At 35.0% G+C, this 20,996-nt stretch overlaps 1 protein-coding gene across 21 annotated transcripts in view; it reads right to left on the bottom strand.

Annotated features, from left to right (window-relative positions):
* The window catches only part of NFIB (nuclear factor I B), a 240,025-nt gene that overhangs the window by 2,754 nt on the left and 216,275 nt on the right, over nt 1-20,996 (bottom strand). For 9 of the 21 annotated variants that reach the window (XM_016960604.4, XM_054657936.2, XM_003951392.6 and 6 more), the window contains 2 exons: nt 17,807-17,895; nt 1-3,724 (listed from right to left, as the gene is read on the bottom strand). The exon at nt 1-3,724 is cut by the window's left edge and continues 2,754 nt beyond it. In XM_016960604.4, coding sequence (XP_016816093.1) covers nt 3,595-3,724; nt 17,807-17,895 — 219 coding nt within the window. In that variant the 3' untranslated portion in view covers nt 1-3,594. The remainder of the gene's footprint in view (nt 3,725-17,806; nt 17,896-20,996) is intronic. The other 12 variants (XM_054657934.2, XM_054657939.2, XM_016960612.4 and 9 more) reach the window with 5 other exon arrangements.

Genomic DNA, 20,996 nt, shown 5'->3' with positions numbered 1-20,996 from the left:
CACACAAAGGCTGAACAGTGCCACGGAACTGATGGTTGGAGACACCACTCCCTACTCATGCCCTTGGGTGACCTTCGCCATGCTGAAGCTCTGCAGTTCTGGGTAAGGGAGGGGCGTGCAAGACCTGCAAAAGTGGGGCCCTTCGTCAGAATATACTTCCTGGTACACGAGGAGGAGGCCGAAAAGTTGATTTGAGATTTTATATATATAGTAGTACTTTTAATAGTTTTATCTCAAAAAGGAAAGAAGAAAAAATTGATTTGAAATAAAAAAAGCAACACTTGAACTAGGCCTTTGTATTCAAGAGGCAGGCAAGAATACCCACAGTGTGTAACTTGGTTAGCTAGAACTGCTCACTGGCAAAAAAGAGAGCGAGTCTGCCTTTAAAAAATACTGTGTGTCCTGTGAGGTTCATTTGTTCACCTAATAGGTCAAAGATACATGAAGAGCTTGGCTGAGATGATCTGTTTGCTACCAGGGCGAGTATCACAGAAATGATTGGACTTACTTTTGAACTTGCACTGCTAGGATCCCGCTGTGCTGTTCAGCATTTGGGCTATCAAACTGAATGGGCTAATCAAATACAATTCTCCAGCCCATAAGCATTGTTCTAAAGTATTCATTATTAAATGATATGCTGTGAGAACAATTGACAGTTTATTTTATTAGGCCATGGCCTAGGGGAAGGGGGCCAGGGGACTCCTTAAGACAGCCTACCATGTGTCACTAATTCTGAAAGATTTTCCTTCTAGTAATGAATACACTCAATGGGACTGGGCGGTGAGGGAAGGGCAAAATAAAACCAGCCTCCATTCAGCCTCTAGCCCTCAGGGGAAACGAAATCAAATATATAGTTAAGGTACCATTCCTTAAAAAAAATCCCATCAGCATCTAATGGGTTTAATTCATCCACAGGAAGATTAATTGCTTAAAATTCTATATTTCCCTTCTGCTCTGGTTCTCAGTTTTAAAAGGGGAGGTAAAATGACAACAGGATTTACTTTTTTGTTCCTTAAAAATTGAACTTTGATTTTAATCTATCAGTCCAAATACATTCAACAATAGCAACCCTCTGTTCAATCTTCTGGATATTAAAAAAAAATCCAAGTGCACTGCCATCCATTTGAAGTAGTAAGTCACAGGTAAATCATATCCTATCATTAATGAAATGAAATGGGGACGAAAAGTGGCAGAAAAGGAATACGGGAGACTCCCTCCAACAGGTCTAATGTGTTTTCTAGGAGAAAGAATATTCATGTGTTAAACTCTCAAAAGTGTTAAACATCCAACATCCCCTATGTGGACATTTCAACAAATATTTTTGCCAAATATGAGACAGGCTCACTCTCCACTGTGGATCTGGAACTTTCAAGAAAAACTATCACCAAGCCAAGTCTGCCTTTTTAAGCCAAGTCTGCCTCCAGGAGAATTTGTTGTGTTTGCTTGTTCTTACTATTGTGTTGTTATGAAAACCAGTAATGAGTTCAGCTTGCACCCCAGGTGGGAAGTTAGAGAGGGGAACCTGTGTAAGTTGAAGTTTGTCACAGTAGGCAGAACAGTCGCTTTGCAGCCCAGGCCCATCTCAGGGTGCACTGCTTCACAGCTACACTGCAAAGTGTTAAAAATCCTCCCACCCACCCCAGAATATATATATATGTATATTAAAAAAAATCCCCTGTCCATCTCTCAGTACACAAAAGGACCTCATCACACTGCAAAAATAGCAGTACCCACTTTGGTCAATTAAAACAAACAAACAAACAAAAAAGCATACATTATTTTTTTTTAAATCTGTGTACTTACCTATAATAACCAATACAGCTAAAAGCACTACCTACATAGGCAAAACTTGGTATTGCATAATTCGTATAAATTTGAAACCCCTCCCCCCCAAATATTAATTGGAAGATGAAAAACATGAAAGGTTAATAGAAAAAAACACCAAAATACTGAAAATATTGCTGGTCGATTACAATTTTTAAGCGGCAACTATACACAGCCATGATATGCTTTATAAATGTGAGATAAAGGTATAACTGTCTAAAAAATCCATGATGTCACACATTTTTCTTCGTCTGGAGTACAAAATATTTTGTCATAAAAATGGTAAAGATTTAAAATGATAATAAATGCAGCAAAACAAGTGTAGTGATGTCACTTTGTTGTATTTTTTTGTTTTTTTTGTTTTTTGTTTTTTGTTTTTTAGATTTCAAGGCAAGGCACGTAATGTGGACATTATATCTTCGTGCAAATTAGGATTACTGGAAAGAGTATTTTTAATTAAAATTTTAAGAGACATAAGAGGCAAAATGTGTCTGCCCATGCACACTATGGATCTGTCAATACAAGAAATTTGTTGAACAAGGCTAATGTCTGAAAGCACCATGCAAGTTTTCAGCACCCTGATTACACTTGTTTTCTCAAGAGTGCGTTTTTATATCCTACACCCTGGCGTTCCCAGTTTGTAAACTGTAAGCTTTACCCTTGTGACATGGATTTGCCTGCCTCTTTGTCTCTATAATGCAGATTTTATAGAACCTTTTGTACACCCTATGGGTTCTTGATGCAACCAGTAATTTTAAATAAATAAATTCTACCTCCAAGGAGGCTGCAGCTAAACCAACATAAGTGCTGTGTTTTCATTAATTTTATTTTTCTCAAGCACATGATTTGTCTTGATTTAATGCCTTTTTAATGCCCTCAAAAACTGAGGGGAAAATAAATTCGTTCAAAATTATTTTAAATTCTTTTTAATCCCCTCAATTTAGAGTCCAAGGGCTGAAGGACTTATAATCATGATTCCCCTTTAGATATAGATTTATAAATTGCACTTGCCTCTGTTAAGTGTTTCTTTTGTGGGGAAAATATTATATTAATTTTTACTGTTGCATGCAGAGAGAACACTTCACCTACATAGAGGCATTTCTTCCATAGAGCCTTTGTGTTCAAACTGTTTTTTTCCTTTTTTCTTTTTTTCCTTTTTTTTTCATTTTTTCTTTTTTTAAGATTTCAAACTGGGTTACACACTGGAAAAGGCTGGGTTAAGGGCCGAAATTTAATAAATCTGTACTGATAACTAAAGGCTACAGAGATTTCATATATTTTTTTTAACTTTTAGAAATCAGAGTGCTTATAAAATGGCTGGCTCATGGCTCTGTCACCCAGCACCTCTGACGCCGCCTCCTAGCCTTCGTTGGTGAGATAACCAGGAATAGTGATTCCATGCGTAAACAACAAGAATACTAAACCAATAAAACTAGCTTATCATGCAAATATTAAGGCATCTAGAAAGTCAGTTAAAATATATTGTCATAGAGACAGAACATCTATTTCCCAGCGGACTTCATGTAACAAAGGCTACGTTGCAGGGGCTGCGATCTACCATCAGTGAAATATCATCGACCCTTTTTATGTCATTACAGTTTCAACCTTAAGGGAATTAGTGATTGTAAGTGCTGCAATTGCTGGTCTATTATCTTCTTTCTTCAGTTTCTTTCCTTTCTCCCTTTGTGTTGTTTTGTCCAGTCTTCCTCTTTTCCTTTTTTTTTATTTAAAAAAAAAATTTCTTAAACTATTGTTGTGTTTCTTTTTCCCTCAGTTGCTTGTTTCTGCTTGAAGGAAAGGTTCTCCAATTATGTTCAAACCGTAATTTTGGACATTGGCCGGTAAGATGGGTGTCCTATTTGACACTTGGAAAGGAACCAAGCTAGCCCAGGTACCAGGACTGTTGAGAGGAGAGAGGCAGCAGGGAGGGAAGAAAAAAGAAAAAAATACAATGTTAAAATCTACAACAATATGAGAAATATAAATTCCAGATGCATCAAATTATTGCTATCCCTGTTTTCAAAATTACAGTCTAATATGAGATAAATGTGCCAAATTATACATGTTACACCTATCTAAACTCTATAGTCTATTTTTTTAAATGAAAATTAAGACTAAAGTGAGGCAGAAAAATCCAGAGTAAGATATATAAACAATTATTGAATTCTAACCGATTGAGGATATTCTAAAATATTTTACATTAGTCAATATAAATGCAATATGATTCTTTTTTGTACAGAAAAAAAAAGAAAAAGAAAAGCAGCAATCTGTTGGTACCAATATACTTCGCCAGTTACATTCTAATCTTATTTTACCTTTAATTCACAAGCAATTCAGTGGTCAGATGGGTTTCAATTTCTTACCTGCCTATTGGGTTGAATAAAATTGAAAAGTACGGTGAAAGATATTTCTTTTCTCCTTACAACAGGAAAAAAAACTACATGTTTAAGGTAGGCCCATGCATAATATACAATTTGAAATGCCCAATTATCAAACATATCTTAATCAGAGTTTTTTAGTAAAGACCGAACAAATAAGAATCATAGAACCAAAATGGAACACAGCTTTTTTTGTTCTCTACAGAATACCCATCGTGAGGAAAAACATTTACAGGAGGCCACAAAGGTCTCTGCTTGCACTGATTAGTTCTATAGCTCTCCAGCAGTTTTCTTATTCTAACCCTCTTTAACTTACTTTTAGAGAGAGCCAGAGCTTTTCCTTCCAATTCATGGTTCCCTACATTGGCTTGCAACAGAAGCCTGAGCATTTCCTGCTCCTCCCCATCAGTAATGATACCACATTTGAGCTGCTCTCCACGTGAGGAGTTTGGAGTGATAGATGGCGGGTTGGGGGTTGGGGGTGTTGGAGGCAGTAAATGATAAGATTCCAGGCTTACTCTCATCAGTTCAACTTTCGCCTATGCTGAATTACAGGCTGTTAAAAAAAAAAAAAAAGACTGGAAAACAATTCTCTAATTGCTACTGGCATAATCTCCCTTTAAAAAGTATCATATGGAGGATAAAAAAAATCAGATCTACATATCATGAAACAACTCTACAGCACACATTTTGGGTACACTTAATCTAATGTATTGCCTGTTCCAACACTCAGATCCGAATGAATGTCAGTTAAGTAACAGCTGCATAAATAATCATGAACCAAGAAAACATCAAACTGACAATTCAGTACTCATATTAGTCATGGCCTAGCATGGAAACATACTTTCGATGTTTTAAATTTCACTGAACAGCCTTTGCTTTACTTTTGAAACCATGAAGTGAGATGGGCACTATTGTTGTAGCTATCAATCTAGATATGCTCATTTGTTCATATTTGAATTCCAAAAGTACAAAAACCTTTACGGAATATCAACCTAAAGGAACAATTCTGAATTTTTTTAAAAACTTGATACATACTGTTTTTACTCTGGTGATACTTCGATACAAAATGTTGCTTGTTGCTACACATACATATTTCTGAGTTAACATTTCAAAACAATATCACAACGACCATTTGTGCTCAAGGGATTTTATAATTAGACTACAAACTCAATGACAGCAAAGTCCGTCTCTAGAAAAGTACCTAGCACATGGAAGATGCTCAATACCTTTTTAGACAAACAAATCAATTAATTGTTTCAAATCACACCCAGCTATATATTTTCAAAAGCTGTCACCCAAGATTACATATACTCATGAATATGTTGTGATTTGATCCCCTATAAAAAGAAAATAGGTATCTCTGAATTTAAAATTAGATCTACTTAGCATTAACAAAAATTGATTAAGCAGGAATAATCACATTCAAACTAAAAAGACACGTCCTCAAAATCTGATGAAAAATCATAACTCTTAAGAATACTTGTTATTGAAACTTTTACTAAGCAGCTTAACTGTTTTCACATATTTCTCTTCCCACACACATCTTCAACAATTATTTTTGTGCTTTGCACCATTGATTGGGAACAATGTTACATAATGAATCATGAAACTTATTTTACCCTCAACTGTGTTTCCACTGCACTTTGTACATGGTCCTGTTACAGCATTTATTACTTCATAAATATCTCTATCTGGGATTATCTTACTAACTGAAAGGTGAACTTCATAGAGAAAACGACCTAGTCACATCTATCTTTATAGAGTCTGAGCATAGCTGGTGCTATTTCTTAACAAATAAAATAAATTACAAAAATGGGTATACATTATTTTTAACTTGAAGTAAGAAGCATGTACCAAAAGCAAAAGGACTAGGTAAAACAGATAATCCTTGACAGTAAAATACAATGTCAACAAGCAGCAAATTGCTTTGCAAAATTAACAAGAGTGCCACATTAAGTGAGCTCAAGAAAGTCATTTGGAGATTGCATGCTTTAGGGATACAAAGTATATTTTAATGATTGAAAATAGATGTGGCTCCTTACATGGACAAGTCTACCAACTAATGGCAGAAAACTCAGGGTTTATTTTGCAATAGCTCTCTCTTACTCAGTTCTTTAGAAGAGACATATGTCATGATTCTTTGGAAAATGTTCAATAAAAATAAATTGATGCTAGTAACTAACAGGACTCTTGCTGCAGAATGCCTACCAAATTTAATTTAAATGTTTATTTAAATCTTTCAAACCGCCCATCCTACATTATGACCATGTCAAAATTGCAGAGTGCAATATATTTGTCAATACTGTTTATGAACCTTTGGGGGGAAATAAATCTCAAACATTAACACTATGCAGACCCCATATATGAGTTTTACAAGTCTCTTATTGCCAATTTGTACATTAAGTTCAGAACTATAAGGCACAGACATTTTTTAGAGCTATTTTTGGTAGTCCTGTTAAAAAAAAACTTGATAAAACTAATTCAATGACTGAGATAACAATGTAAATAAATATATTTAATTAAAGTAATATAGATTATTTAATTTCAAAAATGCAATGTCTAAAATTGCATACTTATTCAGGTAAAAATGTAATAGTGCTTTTTATACATCTAACTCTATATAAAAATCAATAATCACATGTATGGATAAAATAAACACACAAAAACAAATCAGTTACATGTAAAATGCGTAATAGTTTTAATTCATAGTGAGAATTACTATATGGATAATCTTATGTTCATTCCAACTATCTGCATTCCAATAAAAGAAATGAGAATATAACTGAAAGGATTTCAAAATATTCAAGCTCAAATTCAGCTACTTCAGCAATATATCTTTATAAGTGTGCATTTCCTTTGTTTTAATCAAATTTTTTATTACCAAATCACATTTGTTTAGGCAAAGAGAAGATGAGCATAGCTGAAAGTTGAAAGCACATCTTTAGAAAATATAAAGTAGATATAACCATTTAAAAAAGAAAAGATATAATTACTTTGCAAAAAAATCAAGCAGAAAAAAACACAAAAGAATTTGATAGTACCTTAACACAAAGTACAGCTCATCCTAATGACTATTACTATGCATATAATGAGATAGTTCATTATAAAATGAATACATACGGGCTAAATCAAAATTCCAAAAATAAAATGTTTGATATCATGGATACTATTTTCTTGCTATTTTGACCAAATGTATGACATGGCTCCCCCCAAAAGGGAAGAAGCAAATGAATTATTTTGAGCTTAAGATGCATTACTGGTGATGGTCCTGCTTCATTTTGTTATTGGTAAGACTACCTCTGAAGTACTGTATTTCTTCTAGGTAGCACTCTGGAAGAAAACCTAACTTTATGGCATTTACTTATTGAAAAACTCACCAAATTATGTCATTGCAGAACAGCTAAAGGTAGACAGGGAAGATATAGCAGTTGATGTGGAAAGGAATGTAGACCGCTTAAGCATGCTTCAGGTTGTAGCAACAGCACAAAGGCAAAACTTCCAGACGATAGCCATGCTGAGGACTTAACTATAAGCATGGTACCATCTTTGGTGTTTTACATACGCTACACCACTTAATTTTCTCAGTGAGCTCATGAGATGGCCATCAGTATCTCTGTTTCACATATGAGGAAACTGAGGCAAGCTAAGTTCCTTGCCCAAAGTCTCCCACTTAGCCCTCAGTTATGACTCAGATCTGTCTGATTTCCCTGGCCATTTCACTATATTATATTGCCTCCACAGGAAGTCAGATGACTTAACATAAGAAAGAACTTTTGAACAGAGTGGTCTGAAGGCAAAATTAATTGGCTTCAGGAGACAGTGAACTTTTCATGCACCATACAAGCTGGATTATAACCTAGCTAATGTTGCAAAAGAGACTAGTGCACAGAATATGTAGCTGGTCTAAGTGGTCAAATGATCTGAAATTCTATGTATTCATCTCCTCTGAAACAAATCCAGTTGAAGTTCTACTAGGGTGAGTTCTACAGCGTGAGGATTAAGGCGGAAGAAGATACCCACTTCTTCCTTTTAAAAAGATGCACTGTTTCTATATGTCTTATCCTGGATAAACTGGGCAAAATAGTTCATCTTCACATCTACCTACAAAGAGTAAAGAGCTATACCTTTCAGTGAAAGAAAGGGAGAAATTGCTCTCGGCAGCCATACCAACATTTTCTGGTTATGTTTTTTTAAAATTATGCATTATGGGAGTGTGTCTTCTAGGCCAAAAAGAATTGGGCCCTTACCTTTCAGCTCACTAACACCTAGGAACAACAGGGTGCCACATAAACATGTATGAAGCCATTACATTGAGCCAGAAACCAAACAAAGTCAAAGACTTTACATCACCTATTATTTATTTGGAGGTGATGAAACAATAAGGGCTATTTTAAGAATGGCAAAAATCATTTATTACTAGCCTGTGTGTATTTGATAATGGATGAGATAACACACTAGTTAAACAGTTTATGAAATGTCTAAGTATCCAGTATACGAATATTTTTCAGGGGAACAATAGTATTGTCCATTTAGAATTTATATACTGGTTTAATCATGAGAAAATACCATATTTACTTAAAAGATAGTAAATACTCTTTCAAGAAGCTTAAAAAATATTACAGGAAAAAAGCACAAAGAGTTGTACATATTAATACATACCTCAACTGTACCAGTAGCCACATTATTTATAGATGGCAATAAAAATGAGCAATGGCCCAGAAAGCATGGGGAATAAATAAAATAAGTATTTTAATTTAAAAGAAGCATTTGCCTTTAGTTCCTTTGCAACATTTCCTGATCTCCCCAAGATGGAAAGGTTTTTACTTCCTTGGCTAAACACTCTAATTTTATTGGCAAAATATTAACACACAAGTATTAGCATTTCTTGTAAAATGCACAATAAACAGTTTTCCTTATTAATTGCTGAAAACCTGTTGGGAAAACTATGCCACCCTGGGTTGTACATGGGTGCATTCGGACTGGTTGCTTACTTCAATATAACACAAAGGCTGCAGATTACGTCTTGTGAAAAAAATGCTCGCTCAGACCAGTAGAAGGAATAAACACTTAAGTTGAATCTATTTATGTATTAGAACAAACAAAATAGTACTTGATAAATATACCAGTTGCTAGCACTTATATAATGTGTATTATTTGCCAGGTACTGTTCTACATGCTTGACCTACCTTAAAACTTTTAATCCTCATAACAAATCTATGAGAAAGACCATTACTATCCTGATTTTACAGATGAGGAAACTGAAGCTAGGAAGTTAAGTGTCTTGCCCAACTCATATTGCTATTAAACTGTAGAAGGCAGGATTTGAATTCGAGCAATGTCATTCTAGGATCTGTATTTCTACCCACTAAACTTTTCTCATCTCCCCTTCTTGTGAAGCATAGTTTACTTTTTTCACTGGACTAGAAGTTATATTATCACTGAATTATACAAGAGACTTTGTGAATTGAGGTTCATATCACAATGAAATTCCTGTGGAAGTATAACTCTTGAGCCCAAAATTCAGCACAAATAACTGTGCTTTATTTCTCCAATTCCAGTTGCTTTTCAGCTGAATGCAGTATTTGCTTTTGTCTTACGTATGTGCAGATGTGGCTGTATGTCAATAATTTGTTTGTTGAGTTCCACTTCAGATGAGGCTAGCCTGGAAGTGAAAGACACAAAGTGCTTTATACCGGTCTTGGGTTTCTTCGATTTATTTTCACCGTTTTTAGGGATCATTATTGCCATCGGAATGATCCTATTTGCATGCAAGATGATTCCTAATGATTATTACTATTTGTAATAATCTGTATCAGAAAGCTCCCTGGCTAGCTCTTACCTGAACTGCAAAGTACTCTTGTGGGCTCTCTGGGAAACACCAAATATCATAAACTGCAGGTGGCTCATGGAATTATTCTAACTGCAAGCAATAGGACTTCATAGTAATGAAAGAGAAACGTATTTGTTTCTTAACTAAGTAGGTAAATAGCCTTCTTTATTGCTACTCCTTGGGGACCAACGGTTTTGAAAATAGCATATCAAAATGGGAGCCCATCAAACCTCATTAATTTATATTCAATTGATTCAGAAGTTTTTTGTTCTTAGGGCACAGTGGATTGAATGTTAACTTTACCATGCATGAGTGCTAGCACTTTCTAAGTAAAATAATAGCATCTATCATTGAAATATTTTATCTAATAAAGAGCACAGGGCAAGAAAAAGCCACTCCATATGGGAGCACTGCCACTAAATATTAAATGTGCTCCTTATAATTACAGCACTCGTTTAGTAAAAAACTCTTACATAATACTTGAAGACTTCAATATAGCAACCTACACTTAAATAAAAACTTCCTTAAAATGTTCGGTTTAAACATAAATAAGAAAAAAGCTCTTCCTCAATCGGCCAAATTAAGGACTTATAAAAAAATTGTTTGATCTTTTTCAAATTTTAGAACTGAAAATGAAATATGAAAAATTATTATGAAGATGACTAATTATAAATAAATTACAGTACACACATGCATACATATATAAGAACTCAGGTAGCTGTGGGAGGTTTTAGCCAATTAAAAAATATAGAATTATCAGGCTCAGAGTAATTATTTTATCTCCTCCCACAGACCACAGCACAGTGGAGAAGCCCACATGTTGATTTCCAGCCTCTTTCTGTCTGTATTCCTCTCTACCCTGGGCTTCTTTTCAATGCTATTGTTAAAAGTGGTACTGCTCCTCTGATTTGCATATGTGATGCTTTAACAGCAGATAAAATTCTCTACAAAAATGGTGCTTCAAAATAGTGCCTTTCACTAGAGAAAATCACCCAAGGCATACTAAATCAAATAGAAATATAAGTTTTATACAAAGCAAAAAGAGATTCTTTTATAAATGATTTTCATTTAAAAGCAAAAATCAGCATTATTGGCACAATTTTACCTCTTAAAGGTGAAACTTACTTGTATCAGAATGCTGAAGCATAAAATTACAAATGATTAAAGAACTGAACACATTTTAATATCATGCTTGCTACTCTGTTCACAAGGGCAAAAGATCTTACATGGGCAAAAGATCTTCCTGTGTGTGAAACAAAGTGAGCAAGAGAGAATAATTGTAACTTTCTGCAATTTCAGAATATTCAAAATTCGTGTTCTTCAATTACTTGACCTTTTGCCATTTCTTTTATCATTTATTATGTTTATTATGATATTTATTCATTCATAGGCTTTGTTATTTAAGTAAATATGACTAAAAAAATCATCATATCTCTACTAACAGCACTAGCAAAAATGAGAACCAAAAAGGTAAGCTAATAAATGGTGCCCTGGCTGTCGAGGGAACTGATTTCTTACGGACGAACTACATCTGTAAATATGGCACTTTACATAAAACATATTCAAATAAAGTAGGGGTTTAATATACTTCCTTTCACTACAAAGGGTTAATCAGCAAGGTTTACATTTGGGAATTTTCGGAATCACGCTCCTCCCTCTCCAGTAGCGCTGCCAAAAATCATCTGACAGGAAACGTAAGATTAAGTTTGTCCTACCTAAGCGAACAAAGAGTGCTCTGAACAGGCCACCGGTTTACTGCAGAGCGGGAACTTTTCTAATCCTGCTGGAATCTGCAGTCCTGCTCAGAAAATATCACGGAAAAAAGTTGTTTTCTTTCCTCTGACATCTTGTCTCAGGATCATCTCATTTTGGTCACACTGCAGATCCTGCTGCTTCTCCCATAAAGGTTAACTTAAAGCTCCAAACATAATCATGTGGAAAATGGACATTATTGATTCCTATGGTCCATTGTTCCCCCATCCTAAGTCCCTGAAGTTCAAGTTCAATCTGGAATTACATCATGTCTGGTTTCTCCTGGTTACCAGACGGCTTGAGACGTGACCACAGCTACAGAAAAAACAAACAGCCTTCTTCACGCTTCGGCTCCCCTATCGATTCAAACGTAAACTTTTTTTCTTTCTCTCAAGTATGCTTCAAGTATGGAGCATGGTTAATTTAGAGATTAAGTTCCAAATTAGATTATCTAATGGCATCTTAATGGATTGCTGACCCATTTCCTGTGGGATGGCAGCATGCAAGTCTGGCTGGAATACAATTAATTTCTTAGGAAGTGTTCTGAAGAGTTTGCCTAGATAAAAAGGAAACGTCGTGTTGTACAAATCTTTCTTTATAAATGGAGAAAGTTAGGCAAAACTATGACAAATCCCAACATATTATTCAAAAGCCAGACCACAGATGTTGTGCGTCTGTGAAAACCATATCAAGATCATTTTTAAGAATGGTAATGTTTTTATTTTTGATTTCATAACAGGTGCAAATAATTTTGATGAGAATAGAGTAATTCCTTTAAAAAGAATATTCACATACAAAGACAAAAGTAGTTAGCAGCCCCTTTACCAAACAATGATCATGTGAAATTTTGGTTTTCGCAATTCTCCACCTTGAACCAAAGATTCTTCCATTCATCTACCGTATCAGCATTTCTATCATAGTCCCAGAGTGGTGCTAGGGGCCCAGAATGGTGTATAAAAAGTTGAGGATTTGAACACACTTTAGAGCTGACAGCTGAAAAGGAAATTCAGCACTCGGAGAATAAAGCTCCCCCCAGGAACTCCAGGAACAACCCAGCTGTTGTACTGTAGTTATGTGTCAAGATAACAAACTGAGAGCAGGAAATGCTAACCTAGTGAATTCGCGGGGATGTTCTAAGTGTAATGTTGAAATAAAAGTTAACTCTTAATATTACCTAAGGACACACGTATGCCACATATATGTGGAGATATGCACACGCACTACATACACACACACATATAGATGCATACACACACAAACACATATATGTAATACAAACATATGGTTTGCAACCCATTATTGAAAGTTATTTTTTGTTTAAATATTCATTCTTTTGAGAGCATACATTTTACAAAGAAAATGTTATGAACAAAGCAAGGAAAATGGCTGAGGTGAGTGTTATGCAAATTAAGTTACATGGATAAAATGAGAGCTATTACCCCCCGACACCTTTTTTTTTCTTTCTTTCTTTTTTCTTTTCTTTTTTTTTTTGCCCTCCCTCTCCTGACCAACCAGATCCAAATAACCTTTACTGGCTGCTAAATTTCTCTTGAGAAATCAAGCAACTCTCTAGAATTGCAGTAATAAACGACAATTTCTTAGAAAAACATGTGTAAAGTAACTACAGAATGAAGTATTCAACCCACAGAAAGGAACTGCTAACACATGTAACATGGAAAATAGCTGATAAAAGTCTCTTTGGTGCCATTCAATTATGGCATCCGCAGAAACACAAAAATCCTTCCAATTATTTTAGTAAAATCTTCATTTATTCATTATTTCAGAGGCTGAGCAAATGGTTTGTGTAAACATATCCTTCGGTAACATGCGCATGTTTATTTTAGCCATCTGAAGACTTCTTCTATGTTTACATAAGCCATCAGACACATACAACCACTCACTTGTGGCTTTGCGTTTTCTTGAAAGGGGTGAAGGGAGAGAAGAGAGAATGAAACAATAAATTCAGTTTCTCTTTTGCATAAAGCACTCCCTCTAATGTTTTAAAATAGCTTATGTTTATATTATTCTTGGATTGTCCTTCAGCTTTCTTTTTCATTCAATTATATTGATCTTTCATATCTGATAGTACAGGCTATATTCTGACTATCACTTTAAGAAAGCCAGCCAGTCAGGGAGTAACTGCTGTATATGTTTATGTCCACATAACTCACATATGCAACAAGGTAATTTGTCCACATGAGACAAAGCACAAACACAACAGTACCTACCTTAAGCAGTTCATCACCTGTCATCCTCCTAAGATCTTGAGCCCATTCTGACTATACTAGAAGTGAGCCCTTCACCAAAGCAATATTTTACTCTGGGTTAACTGCAGTTCCTGACCTTTCACTTAGGCAGAAAAATTGACCCTCTCGAGGTGCAAGCAACTCCTTTGCACATGTGTGTGCACACACACACAGTTCACAAAACAGTTCACAAAATTTTAAGGTCAAAACAACAAAACACCGTCAGGGTTGTAACCTAATAAGGCTGTGAAAACTTTCCCAAAGAGTCAGCTTTGGTTCCTAAGGGAATGCTTAAGCCTTGGGGTTGCGGGTGGATGGAGGAAATCTTCCAGCTTTGATTATACTTGCACAGCTCCCTTGGCACTGCCATTTTCAGTTCCGACAAGAGCTGCATTTGACATGGAAACACCTCAACAGGGCAATTAGTATAAAGCAGAAAAGAGGGTGACCATGGAAAAGTGATTGTACAAAGAAAGCAATGACAACAAACAACAATCAATCAAAATAAAGCAAAACCAAAACACCCGTTTTGCTTTGTCCTTTTCTACAACAGTCTCCAGGGATTGCCTTTTGTTAAAAGGCAACTACCACAACAAAAATAACCTGTGATATTTTATTTATTCCATCGTGACAAAGGCAAATTATTTAATTCTTTGGATGAACAGACCTATATTTCTTAAATATTTTCAACTTATTCAGATGATTCTAAAGCCATAGCCATGCCCTGACGATTTTAGATGTCTATTATCTATCTGCCTTAAAAGTGCTAGGGTTACAGACACTTATGACTTTTTTCAAAATTCTTTCAAAAAATGTTTTAAAAATAACCACAAGTCATAAACTATAAATGATGGATAAAGCTATCATGCCACAGACAAGGGCTATTTGTATTATCAAATATGAACTCTGTTGTGTCCATTTTTGAAAACTACAACAAAGCAAAGCAAACTATGTCACTTGAATTTATTTATTCTGAACTGCATCACACCTAGATTTTAAGAACTGTCAGCATTGGATTCACCACAGCATTTAGCACAGCTCACCATAAAGATTCAATAATATCTGTTGAATGTAGAAATGTGATGGCTGCCATTATCAATTATGTGCTTTCTGAATCAGGATAGAAAGAGAAGAAACAAACCAAGATACTGGCTGGGCATGGTGGCTCATGCCTGTAATCTCAGTACTTTGGGAGGCCAAGGCGAGCAGATCACTTAAGTCAGGAGTTCCAGACCAGCCTGGCCAACATGGTGAAATCCGGTGTGTGCTAAAAATACAAAAGTTAGCCGGGCGTGGCAGTGCACACCTGTAATCCCAGCTACTCTGGTAGCTGAGGTGTAAGAATCACTTGAACCTGGGAAGCGGAGGTTGCAGTGAGACAAGATCGTGCCACTGCACTCCAGCCTGGGTGAGGAAGTGAGAGTGTCTAAAAAATAAAAAACAAAAAAACAAAAAAAACCAAGATACCTTTTAAAGAGCTTTTAGGATCATTAAGACCATTCTACACGCCATTACCTACTAATCAAAAGAAAAGTTAAAATTTTTGAGAGGGAAGAAAAATTTTATCTAAATAAATTCTGTATTTTTTTCTGACTTACTATGACCTGAAACTGATTACCACATCAATTTTTCACCAGGAAGGGGATTTGTAACAGCAACAATACTGCCCTAAGAACTGAGTTTAATCATCAGATTCATTTCCTCCAATACATGTGTTCTGAGATTTATTGCCCACTCATCTTCTCTTTCCATGGGCTATCAAGTTTTTATTTAAAAAATTACTGTAGCCGGGCGCGGTGGCTCACGCCTGTAATCCCAGCACTTTGGGAGGCCGAGTCGGGCAGATCACGAGGTTAGGAGATCGAGACCATCCTGGCTAACACAGTGAAGCCCCGTCTCTACTAAAAAATACCAAAAAATTAGCCGAGCGTGGTGGCGGGCGCCTGTAGTCCCAGCTACTGAGGAGGCTGAGGCAGGAGAATGGCGTGAACCCGGGAGGCGGAGCTTGCAGTGAGCTGAGATTGCGCCACTGCACTCCAGCCTGGTTGACAGAGCGAGACTCCGTCTCAAAACAAAAACATTACTAATAACTAGGTAAAGTTACATTTTAAATCTCTAACAACTTACAAATATGCTTTAGAGGTCTATCCTATTTTTAGATTTAGTAAGCCAATCAATATTCCACAGAATTGGAAGTTCGCATAGCTATAGGTGCATTTACAAACATGAGTACACGTCATCTGGTTTGCAATTGTTATAAATATGGTAAGCTTGTATGCAGACATGAGTCATTTTGTTAACTGATAGAGCATGAAATATAAGAGAGTTATTAAATAAAATATGGAAATATTAGGTTATTAAATTCAATTAACTTTTATTAAATAACATGGAAATATTAGGTTATTAAATTCAATTAAATAAACTTTAAAATGTATATTAATTCAGAATATTTTAATGAGATACTTTCACTTAATTAAGACTATTAATCATTAAGGCTATTTGGATAAGATGGTTACGTTGAGTTTATCTTCTTTTTATAAGCATATATTGTATTATTTTCAAAAGGGAGGAAGAATACAATCTTGTTAAAAAAATCACAATATGTAAAAATGTATACCTTTTAAAAGTGGAGGTTATATCAATCTTCAAGAAGAAAAGTCACATGGTAGTGAATTAATAAAAAGTCATTGTTTTTAAAAACATAATCTGAATTATTTCCTTAATTTTTATCTGAATTAAAGTGGACATTTAATTATTTTGATTCTTTAAAATCTACTCTTCAGCAGTTTCTGTGAACCAATACGGAGATAGGCAGACGATCTACAACTCTATCTGAGTATGTACCTTTCTATAGACACTTTCCGTAAACGGAGGATTAACATCAGAGCAGGGTTGGAAAATTATGTCAACTCTATTTGGTGAACTCCTTCTGGGATTACCTCACTCTCTTCTGCCAATTTTTATTTCTTATTACTTATGATTATACCATGAATCTAATTATTTAATTTGTCAATTTGACACAATTTGTTCTTAAATAAAATAAATAATACATAAGCGCAGCTGACTTTGAACTACTTACTTTCTAAAGGCAATGCATGAAACAGTATCAGAACTGGTTTTCAAAATGAAGTTTTAGAATAGTTTTCTCAGCCAACCAAATAAGGTCAATCTTCCATGAATCACATCAGTATACAAACAGAAATTAAAACTTTAACAAATTCCTTCTTTAGTTACTGATTCCAACAATCTTCCTACTCCAAAATTTATGGGTGCTGTCAATAACAGTTAAATTGACTAACCAAAATTTTTTGCTTTTTTTCCCCCTACAACAGGGGAAAAAAATGAACAGTGAAATGGCTTAGAATTAGCAGTAGAGGAAAGAGTTAAAATAAGAAAAACCTACAATGTGAAAACCAATGCTTTATCCTCAGGTAGCTGAAAAATCTTCACTAAAGCTGTGATTTCACTTTTCAGGTCCTAAAATCTAAATGTCACATTCCACCCCCTCCCCCACCAAAAACAGTATAAATTGTAGAAAACATTTTATAGCATTTAAAAATTCCAATGATCAGTAAGCATATATTATAGTCTCAACTTAATTTGATGTTCCATTTACATAAGAAATAAAGGAGGAGGACAGGGAAAGAAGAATGGCATAGCCAAAACAACTAAATTTTTAACATATATTTTCTGTAAAGCTAGTTAAAAACAAACACTATAGCTCATGTAATTTTTAGGTGTAAGTGTAGGGTTGGAAATAATTAAAATGTTACCTTTGCCAAGTAATTCCCAATGTATCCTCACTGGTACTGGGGTATAAATGCCTGCCGTTTTGATTCATGGTCCAGTCACAAATCCTCAGCTGTCAATTGAAACCTAGCAGTCAGATATGGATCGAGCAGTACTACAGTTTTTAGTATTTAAATGAACACATGCAAACTAGTACTGTACATGGCATTAACCTTACTTTCCCAAGAGGCAACTTAAAGAAAAAAAAAAAAAAGCAAAAAAAAAATCTTATTCTTGAAAAGCAAAATTCCTAGACTCTTTTTTAGAAAAAGCTATTGCAATATGCTTCTCTATTAATTAAAGCATACAAGAGAAACAAGTGCTTAGAACATAACAATTAGCCATTATTAGAGTACAAATTGAGCTGGAATGAAAGCAAACGTTAATGTTCAATAGAGAGATATATTTTAGAAAGAAAATAAAAATGCTTTTTTTCTATGCATCACACCAAATAATCTGCACTGAATAAAATAATCAATAACTTTAAGCATGCAGTTTGCAAAACATAGAAGACATGCAGTTTAGAGGAGAAAAGGCCCACCTTACAAACATTCGCCCTAACTTGCTTTTAGAAGCATCAAGGTCTTCAGTTTTAACCTTTTACTAATTTTGTTTTGCTTAAACTGGCATTGTTTAGAAAGAGTTGATAAGCATTTCTAGTTTTATTTTAAACTCAGAGTAATGGCATTTAAAATACTTTACTATATCTGAAGAAAGTGAGGAATGCACTGAATACAAGCTGAAACAAATTCTTCCCAGATCTCCGAATCATCAGCTCTGCCCTTCAGAGATTGTTCGAGTAACCCTATCCAGCTCTGCTTGGTTAACAGCTGCCCTACAGTGCTAGCAGATTTATTGAAAAGATATATTGCTTATTTTTATTCTTAAGAAAGTAAACTTATCTGGTTTGGGGGGGAAACACAGTAGAAAATCATCGTTTTTAACCTTCAGATGGCCACACTGTAAATTAACAGCATCTTACATTGAAAAGATGACTTCTTCACAGTAATCCACTAAACCTTGTTTGCTGCTTTTCAGTGAGAATTTCCAGATGATGACTGGAACCAAAGTACCATAAATTATCATAAATTTAAAATTTATGATAAACTATTTTAAACATTTCTGATAATGTTATGGCCAAAGAAATAGGCTATTAAGAATCTTTACTTTCCCTTTTAGACTCTCGAGCTTCTGCACACACTAGGTAATAGTGATTCAGGAGTTTTAGAAAGATAGTTTTTGCTCATTTTTCTATCGATCTATGAGGATCCAAAAATACTAGCTAAAATTTCCAAACCATGTGTTTTAGTTATTTGCATATTTCAGGATTTCAAGTAAAAGTGATTTTATGATTTAAAGAACTGAAAAAAATTCCCTGCATATACATAGATAGATCAACAGATTGATAGACATGTAGATTCTGCTCAGGATATATGTCATAAAGAAGTCATAAATCAGTAAATAAATTAGAAAGAAAAATAAATATTCTTTTTTTTTTTTTTTGAGACAGGGTCTCACTTCATCACCCAGGCTGGAATGTAGTGGCACCATCTCAGTTCACTGCAACCTTCACCTCCCAAGTTCAAGCAATTCTCCTGCCTCAGCTTCCCAAGTAGCTGGGATTACAGGAGTGTGCCACCATGCCTAGTTAATTTTTGTTAGTAGAGATGGGGTTTCGCCATTTTGGCCAGGCTGGTCTCGAACTCCTGACCTTGAGTGATCCGCCCACCTCAGCCTCCTGAAGTGCTGGGATTACAGGTGTGAGCCACGGGTGCCTGGTCATAAATATTCTTAAAACGGACCAAAATACTCACATGAAGGATAAAAAAGTATTACTTTGCTTTGTTTTAAATCAGATGACATACTTTCAATATTTCAAAGAAGTAAATGTGTTCAGTCTAGCGGGAAGCAATATGGCAAGATTTCTTAAAAGTTCTCAAAATGGGTCGTCTAATCAAATTTAGTGTGATGGGGCAAATTGTTTTCTGTTTTTTTTTTTTTTTTTTTTACAGTTTTTTTTTACTGTAAAAGTTTTAAAAGTACAATGAAAACAATAAAAAAACAGGTCAAGAAACTTGGCTTTGTATAACAATAATGTTAATGATTTATCACTCACTGATTCTACTCTAGTCAATGAAAATGGAAGGGTTTTGTTTAATTTTTATTTGTTTGTTTTTTGAGACAGGCTTTCCCTCTGTGGCTCATGCTGGAGTTCACTGGTACGATCATGGTTCACTGCAGCCTCAACCTCCAGAGATCAAGTGATCCTCCCACCTTAGTCTCCTGAGTAGCTGGAACTACAGGTTCGTGCCACCATGCCTGGCTAATTAAAAAAAAAAAACATTGTAGCGATAAGATCTTGCTATGTTGCCCAGGCTGGTGAAAATGCTAGTTTTGAATCAAACATTTGGAAGAGGGGAGATGTATATTTAGGCATAGTACATATTAACTATGTTAATTATTAACTTCAGATTAGTATCTATGGGACTCTCAGCTTAGGTTGGAGAAGTTTTCAGAAAAATAATATGCTTTCACAAAGCCAGGGGAATCTAAATACCACTCACTGATTGGCTTATTGTCCCACAGACAACTGTAGGACCACATCTCCTCAGAAGGATGTGTTGTAAATGAGTTAGTTTTTTTGTTGTTAATGTTGCTAATATTTTGTCTGTTTGTTTGTTTTACCACCCCCAAAAATGTCAAGTGGGCTATCTTTGACCATATGCTGCACACTTAAAAATGAACATATTTTTGGACTTTTCTTTTCTAAAAGTAGTCCCAAAGGGGATAAACCTGACTACAGCTATTCATTATCATCTATTTAAGATATATGCAATAGAAATATTTTCTCCCAAACAGAAAAATATGCTTAAGCACATTCAAAATAAACAATAAATATATTTAGCAATAATTTAATGCCAAATAAATTGGCAATATATTAATTAGCATTGAATTTCCTTTTAGTTACTAAAAATGTAAAATATAAGAAACTTAATTATCTGTTTAGATTGTGCACTACCATTATCAACATTTCTTGAAGTTTCTGAGGAGACACGCTATAACTTAAGCCAGGTTACTTGAGCAAGAGCCTCTCTCTTCATGTTGGTTTTTTTCAATTAATAAACCTTCTTGGTCATAAAGCATCTTGGAACTAACAAAACTCCCTGATAAAGT

This window comes from Pan troglodytes, chromosome 11 (genome assembly GCF_028858775.2).
Source record: "Pan troglodytes isolate AG18354 chromosome 11, NHGRI_mPanTro3-v2.0_pri, whole genome shotgun sequence".
In the NCBI taxonomy this organism is placed as follows: Eukaryota; Metazoa; Chordata; class Mammalia; order Primates; family Hominidae; genus Pan; species Pan troglodytes.
This window is presented reverse-complemented; position numbering and strand designations above follow the sequence as displayed.